The 8,324-nt window shown below is 47.6% G+C and overlaps 1 protein-coding gene across 1 annotated transcript; it reads right to left on the bottom strand.

Annotated features, from left to right (window-relative positions):
• Positions 1-3,470: 3,470 nt before the first annotated feature.
• Gr93a (Gustatory receptor 93a) lies at positions 3,471-5,702 on the bottom strand. The gene is made up of 2 exons (XM_001358112.4): positions 3,955-5,702; positions 3,471-3,894 (listed from the first exon to the last, which is right to left on the bottom strand). Exons 1-2 carry the CDS (start codon positions 5,032-5,034, stop codon positions 3,673-3,675), a joined length of 1,302 nt encoding a protein of 433 aa, XP_001358149.3. The 5' UTR covers positions 5,035-5,702; the 3' UTR covers positions 3,471-3,672.
• Positions 5,703-8,324: the final 2,622 nt, after the last annotated feature.

The raw sequence follows: 8,324 nt of genomic DNA, 5'->3' as shown, positions 1-8,324 counted from the left end.
TTTAAGATGCTGCTCCAGGGTTGGTTGCACTATTAATTACATGGCCGGGCGATCACTTTTAGCTCAACCAAATTATAGATATCCGAATAGCAGCTGAACAGATTGCAGCCCCAGCTACTGATGCACTGCAGCAAGGTCAAAGCTTGGGGTGACTAATGCTGGCTGCGTTGCACCACCGATCGATTTCAATCAACACACCCCCAACCCCCTCTCAACCAACATGTTTTGCGATTCAAACAACAAAAAAGTACAGTCCACAAAGATCAACAGCAGAGGCAACGGCAACGGCAGCGGCAGCGGCAGCAGTAAAACAGAAAACTTGGCAGAGCAGCAAGAGAGTGAGGTGGGCAGAGGACAGGCAGAGAGAACGGGCGGCAGAAGCGAGCGAACGATATGAAGTGGTGTGAGGGAGCGGGACGTTTACGTCAAGTTTTCGTTGGCTTTGGCTACAGCTTTTGATTTGCCCAAGAGAGACGTGTGGCAAGCCCATCTCGGCCCCGGAACAGGTTTTTGATTTCAGATTTTGGAGCCCCACTGCCGCTGCCGCCGGCTCTGCCTCTGCCTCTGCTCCTGCTTGCAAAAAGTTCAACAACTGCGAAAAGCTAGCGCTCTGCTTCTGCCTCAACTCTGCTGCTGCAGAGTTGTTGATCTCGTGCTGCTTTGGCTGCTGTTGTTGTCGAGTCGAATGCAAAGACTAGTAGCCGAGAGAGACAACGACAAACGAGCGAGCGTTGCGTAAATTACAAGCACGAATAAAGAAAACAGCAGCAGCAACAACAACAACTGCAAATCAATATTCTTTTTATGATCGAGTGTAGTCTCGACGTCGACCTCATTTATGGCGACTTGGTTTTGCTGCTCTGTTGCTCTCTCGCGTTCTACTTCGCTGTTATTCTCTTTCTAACGCTGTTGTGTGGATTCCATTTCGCCATAAAGTGCGTTAATTCGTGGGAAAGTGGGTCAAACATTCGGTTCATCGAACACACAAATAACAAATAACAGAACATCTCAGCGGGGTCGGGGGACGATGTGTGCGTGTTGGATTGTCGGTTCGGTTCGGCTCGGTTCGGGCCTTTTGGCCAGTGGCCGTCGCTCCCTTCCATAGCATATTTTTTTTGGATACGCCATACGATCGAATGTGTGTAGGGTGTCCCGCTGCTCGGTCATGCGACAGTTTATCGGAACTGTGTCGCAATGCAATATATACATATGTATGTATATGTATGTATAATGTGCATGCGGCAGATAAGATATAGAGGATACTAATGTTTCCCCGGGGGTTCTTGACCTCATTTCTTGCACAAACTAATGTTCAAGGTGCGGGCAAAGCTATAATGGAGATGTACGACTTAAGTTTTATTATAAGCTAATCGTGCCAAGGACGAAAATGTAGTCCTAAGCAGTAGTACAGTCGCGGGAGTGTTTCGCCAGTCACCCGTAAACGTCTGAGGGATATAATTCTCTACTCAATATTGAGTATTATCTATACTTAATCTAATCTAATCTGTATTCTTTTCATTCAGCAACTGAGTTACATATATTTTATATCAGTTGCGGAATAACAATCTAAGCTTCATTATTATCATTAAAATCAAAAATGTGGTGCAGGGTATTGCCAAATTAATGAGCTTTTAATTGGTTTTGTGCCGCCTTGTTTTGGGGCTTTAGGTTTTTAGGCCAAAACGGGTATTTGGTATGGGCCTGTACGGGGTCGGGGTCACACCTCCTCCAACACAATGTACAGATGTTTTTCTTTTCTCTGAGCATTGTTGTAGTTGTCGGAGTCGGTCGCCCACTTATTTTCCTATGCATTCTGATCATACAAATGTAGTCCAACGACAACAACACAATCATGGAATTTCACGTTCTCATTCTCGGTAGCTGGGGATCTGGGGATGGGGTCTGGTCTCCGTGTGGACTGTGTGCCTCTCGGTTAGCTCTACAAATTAAGTTCAAACAGCATTTGGGCACGCTTGTTTATTGAGTGCTCCCCCCCCTATACCATTCTGCTCTCGTACCGAGTATGACAAATGAAGTTGTTTGTTGTGTATCACGTTTATGAGCGCGTGCACGATCCACCATATATTCCACAGTAGAGCCACTACCTTTCCCCCCACCCCACGCCAGCCCACTCACTCATTCCTTCACTTGCACGTTTTTGTTGATTGTGATTGTGGTTTCTATTTTGTTTCTGCCGATTCGTAAGTGAAAGTAATATGTGGAACATGACGTAGCTCGTTCGGGTGCTGTTTGGCGTCGGCTGCGCGGGGCTTCTGTGGATTGCAAAGGTCAAAGCATTTGTTGATAAGCCACTGGGGCCCTAAGCCCTGCCTGGAATACAATCAGAGTCAGCTGGGATTGGGTATACCCTTCGAGAGGGTCTCACGATAGCGAGATATAGAGAAAATATTTCACATTCGCCTAAAGACTTTGATTTTCTGTAAAAAGTGTTAGGTTAGGTTAGGTTATGTTTCAAGGGATATATAATATAACTTTTAAGGAAGGCAGTGCCCGTCTTAAGATAATATGTTTAGCGCCCATACATTTATATGGTATCGGGTTGGATTTTTGTTTTGTAGGGTATTAGAAACTTCGGCCCTCGAATCTAACTCACATTCTTGTAATGTGTGACTACGTCGCTAGTTACATGTGTACAGAGTAATGTTAAGTAGCTCCCACCACCACAAAGGGGGCGGCATCTTTCAACTTGCGGCATCCCGGCTATGCAGCAGCCGCGCCGCCCCCCTCCCCACCAACTCCCCCTTGGAAGGGGAGCTTCCTAACTAATTACATTGCAAAATACTTGAAATGCGCCAAATGGCAGGAAATCAGCGAAACGGGAATGGGAATGGGCTGGGTCTGGGTCTGAGTCTGAGTCTGGGATCTGATCTACCTCTGGCGGCCGGAAATATGCATGGCTTGGCCAGGCCAGACCAGACCAGGTTTTGGCCAGGTCCAAATGAGCGCAACAGCAACAGCGCAAAAATTTGAATGTTCTCTAGTCAGTGTCAGGGATTGGGATTGGGAGATACCCCTCCGATGCGACCCATCCTACTCTCTCCCAGCCGCCGCTCCGTGTGCAGCGGAGCAGAGAGTAGAAAAAAAAAAAATTAATTCAGTTGCAGGCCAAGTCGCGTATTTTTTCCAGCCACAGGTCGTCCGATCGGATCGGATCCAGGGTCCCGGCTACGGCTTTGGGTTCAGATGCCGCCGCACCTACTATAACCTCTCTCCCATATAGTATATATACGGAAACATAGTATATAATAGGCGTGACATGCGCGTTACGCTCCGCTGACGCCAAAAAATAATCAAAGACAAAGACTGTGACTCTGTCTCTGACTCGACTCCGACCCTGAGCGATGACGATGACGATGTTGATCATGTGGATAGGAAACCCGAAAGTGGGGGAGGTTAAGAGAGAGAGGGAGAGATATGTATGATAATTACACCGTGTCAGAGTCGAAATTTCAATTCTCATTTCTTTTTTATTTGGTTTTGGTCTTTCTTTTGCCTAACGAGCTCATCCCCAAATTGTATCAGAACTTTTTTGGTATGAGAGATATAATGAACGATAATGAACCCGGGAGCTGAAGGTGAACCCAAGGTAATGGAGGATGAGCCCGGCTAAACTACTGTAGGGGAGAGAAAGAGTTTTACAAGTAGTGAAATTTAATTTAAAAGTTCTTGAATTTGATGGCTGCTGGAATTGAACTGCTTGCGGACCTCTTCGGATGCCTCGAAGCCGCCCGTAATGCCAAACTGTATCAGTATAAAGAGATACGATATAATAGCGGATAGAATTAGCAGTATAAACTCGTTGTTCAGCTGAAAGAAACCCAAGACTTTGATCTCCAGGCGCTGGGTTTGCTGCTGGCTGAGAAATGTTTCCACCTAAAGGAAGTTCATGAAAGATGGCTTCAGAAATGAGAAAAATTCCCAAACCGCACTCACACTCTTGTCCCAACGCTGATCCATATCGGTGCAGACTATGTCGAGGGGTAATCTATTCGGCTTCTGTGACTCCCTGACCGCATAGTCCGCGCACATGATCAGCAGGATGAGATTGAAGAGCTTAATGGTGGCCATTGCCAGGGAGACCAGAGCAATCTCATTCGCGTTCAGATAGTGCAGAATGCACAGATAGAGTATCAGGCAGATGCTGATGAAGTTGTAGTACACGTAGAAGAGGATCTGCCACTGCAACATGCGGCGAAAGGCGATCGTCACCCCGTACAGCTCGCTGTAGATGGCGGCACACTCGTCCAGCTCGTCGGCATAGTCGCAGAGGAGTCGCATACGCTGGTATTTACTCATTCGGACTGCCTTCTCCTCGCACTCTATGGGCTGCATACGCTGCAGCATCAGCAGGATGTTGAAGGCCATATGCTCGTACAGTATCCCCGAGACCAAGAAGCCCATGAAGCAGGCATCCAGCACAAACAGGGTGCCCAGCCACATGTAGATCCCCACGATCACGGCCACCATGTTGCGAGCGTCCTTAAAGTGTTCGTTCTTCAAGAGCGGCGGAAACTCGTGGACACAGCCCCCAATTGTGAGCAGCAGCTTGAGCAGGAAATACACTATGAACTTCATGGGAAAGAGCTGATCCACGCGGGTCACCGCACAGATGCGCCGATACAGGGCCAAGTAGCGATTGAGCACCGTCCGGAACTTGTCCTCGCCCTTGGCCTGGATGATGAAGGAAACCAGTGCTAAAATGGACACCGAAAAGGACTGCATCAAGGCAAACATATCCGCATAGCTCTCCGGCCGATCGGTGATCAGATGCGCGGAGAGTTGTGGCCAGACACCCGCATAGGTCAGAACGACCAGGCAGCGCCAGACAGTTTCCAGTATCCTGTTTCGGCTGCCACTCTTCGGGAGCTTCAGCTGCAACTCTTCCCGGTCCAGGCGAAAGGAGATCAGACCCAGGACTCGAGCCGCCCGATACAGCGTCAGGAGCAGGCCCCGCGACCAGGCCTCCGCCACCACACCTCCGCCGCCGCGTTTCTGCTGACTGTACTTGTCCATATCCAGGCACTGACTGAGCCCAACTGGATTGAATGGCACTGGAGCTTGGCTAATGACATGTCCTGGCCGGGGCGATAAGAGCTCCGCTTCGCTTCGGTCCTCTGGCGATGTGTTTGCTGTTGATTTTATTAATTGAATGTGTAGATATCGGCAATTGCCATTCACGCTTCGCTGAGTGCCTCGCTGACTGATTGGCCCCGGGAAACCCACGTCCCAGGGACAAAGAACAGGGCCCTGTGCAACAACAACAACAGCAATAATCGGGCAACGATGATGATGGACAGGCCAGCCCCAGCAGACCCAGAGATCCAGATCCACTTGGTCTTTGACAGGGCCCTGTGCCTATGGGCACATTGGAACAGATGGTGCTCGAGAAATCCAACGAGGAAAAAACTGGGCGTAAATTGATATTTATGAAGTTGTTTTGGGCCGCGGCGAACAGAGAAATCATCGAAAATTCAAATCGAATATTTGTAAAGAGGTGAATGTATTTTTATACGGTTTGAACGGAAGCTTTTCAGCAATTTTGTAATTCGTTCTCTCCGATACTTTGGAGATCTTTAAATAGGTATAGTTCTAAAAATATTACGATCATATTTCATTTCGAAACATGGAATTCCCTAAGTAATGAATTTACATAGATATATGGATGAGTGTTAGTTTCCACGCCCCCTATTTTGATTGGACTTTTGGAAAAGTTCATTCACCCTTAACGGAGGGAGTTTTAATCCCCATATTATCAGAAACGGAACCTTTAGAAACTTCAAAAACAAATGATTAGCCTCAAGAAAAGTATTCAACCAATCAAAAAGGAAATTTCATTAGAAATTTGTAAAATTTTTCAAGATCAAAGACGATTTAACATAAGTATGATAGTCCAAAGTACTTTGTAACCACATGGACCACAGTTTTGGGCCTACTACTACCATTTTTCAGAATGATTAAACAACAGCAAGACCTTATGTTAGCGATCCCTATAAAAGGAAACTTGTCTGACAATTTCCAGCTCTTTTGGTCATTGGATCAGTCTTGAGGGACACGGATGCCTTGAGCAGACCCAACCAACTGGAATCGTTACTGTCCCCTCTTTTATAGTTTATGTACTCCATGGAAATCGTTTCATTTCTTCTCATATTAGCTCCAATGTGCGTTTCATTTGATTTTCGCTTACGTTTCAATGCGAAATTCGTTTGAATTTCAATCCACTCGTGAACAATTAGTAAGGCGATGATTGTTTTGCCTCTTCCTGATACTGATAGGGGAGTGGAGTGGGGTGGAGTGGAGTGGAGTAGGAGGAGTTGATGTAGTTTCAGTCCTCGTGCCCGTTCCCACACACCCATTCCTGACTCCGATTGCAAGTTGCCAAACACGTTTCCCTGGCATTAGAATAGCTCCACTTGGTTCAACGAACTTGCAACTTGGTGCTGCCAGCCGATCCAGCCACCATATCCAGCTGGAGCCAGAGCCAGAGCCAGAGCGAGAGCCATGAGAAGGAAGTGCCTGGAGTGGCCCCAAACCGAAGACCAGCAGACGGGCAATAGAAAAACAACAGAGTCAATAGCCTTTTTGTGTGCATGAGTATGTGGCTGCCACAACAGCAAATCCAGCCAGAGTTGGAGTTGGAGTTGGACTCTGGGGACTAAAGACAGAGCAACAGCAAGAGGCAACAAGCGACAAGCAGCAACAGGTCTAGTCAAGCTCGGGCCTGCTGCTCCTGGCTTGATCATTGCCTCTGACAACGGGGCAGGGGTACGGTATAGGCAACTGGCGACGGGCAACTGGCGACTGCCAACGACAGCGCTGTGGCAGCTAAAATGGGCGTGCAACAAGCCTGGGCCCCCTATAACTGGTTTTCCTAGATAGATATAGACAGATAACGCTGGCTAGAAAGTCTCCACTCCACTCCACTCTCGAGCAGCAGCATCCACAGCATCCTGCAACCAGTTTACGTACAGTTCGACTCCGTGTTATTACAGTCCAAGTACATGGAGTAATTGCATGGGACAGGCCTGACCCCAGCTCCAGCTCCAGCACCAGCCCCAGAGCCCTAGAGACCCAGCCGGGATGATGATCATGATGCTAGTGCATCTGTTGCAGCTCCTCCTCTGCTGGTTGCATCTTGGATTGGATGGGCCAATGAACTGTGTCGTCAGTCAGCGAAAGACAATAGGAGCAGAGCGAGCAGAGCAGAGCAGAGCCAAGCCCTGGATCTCGGACGCAGCCTGGCTGCACTCTGCCTCTGCTTCAACCTCTGCCAGCGATTCTGCCGCTGCTATGTTGTATTGCTAAATTGGAAATAATTGCCCAGCGGCAGCAGCGGCAGCGGCTGAGGAGCAGCAGCAGCAGAATTCACGTGTGCATGTGCTGCTGTTATCGCTGTCATCAGTTGTTGTTGTTCTTGTTATTCTACTATGACATAAAATAAGAGAGCAAAACAGAGCAAAAAGAGAGAAATTCACACAGAAAAAAAGCTCTCCAAAAGCTCTGGGAATATGCATTCCATTTCATGATGAATGACTAATGTAGCGGCTTTTTGAGTCATATGTAAACGCTGAATCGATTCGGCCTGGCATTAAAATCTATCGCTCTTTGATCAAATATCAATTTTTTTCAGTGCAGGCAGAGCAGAGAGAGTAGCCTAGCTTTTAAAGAGTGACAGAGCAACAGAGCGAGAGTATGCGAATCTGCAAAGGCAAACACAATGGGGAAAATAACACAATCGCGCAAAATAATAATAACAATAAAGTTGAGTACGGCACAATAAAAACGTAAAGGAAAGGTTCAACGACACTAGGAGATTAGAGAGAATTCCATGTACATAGTACGAGAAAGAGAAAGAGCTATTCGATATGCACATTTAAATATGTGAATGAGCAGAGTGCAAGCGTGTGTGTGTGCGTGCAGAGAGAGAGCGGGAGATTCATCGACAAGCGCATAGAACACAAAACAAAAAAAAAACACAACAAAAAAGTCATCGACATCATATGGATTTTTATGTTGATCATGTCAGAGAGAAGGGGGGGGGAAGGGAAAAAGGGAAAAGGGACAGGAATAAAGAAAGAGCTGGGTCTGGAGTGCGGGGAAAAGATAGGGGCAGGGCCAGGGGCAGGGGCTAAGGCAGATCAGGGGCCGGGGTTGAGTGCAACCAACAACAGCGTCAGGGACAGGAAAATGTTTTTCATTGTCTATGGCACCCCCTCCCCACTCCCCACTCTTTGGAGAAAAGCTAGATGGGGCCAGATGGAGCCGCCGCCGACTGTGGAGTCATTACAGTTGCGGGAGACATGCCC

This window comes from Drosophila pseudoobscura, chromosome 2 (genome assembly GCF_009870125.1).
Source record: "Drosophila pseudoobscura strain MV-25-SWS-2005 chromosome 2, UCI_Dpse_MV25, whole genome shotgun sequence".
NCBI classification, from domain to species: domain Eukaryota; kingdom Metazoa; phylum Arthropoda; class Insecta; order Diptera; family Drosophilidae; genus Drosophila; species Drosophila pseudoobscura.
Note: the sequence above shows the minus strand (reverse complement) of the source record. Positions and strands in the feature narration are given on the sequence as shown.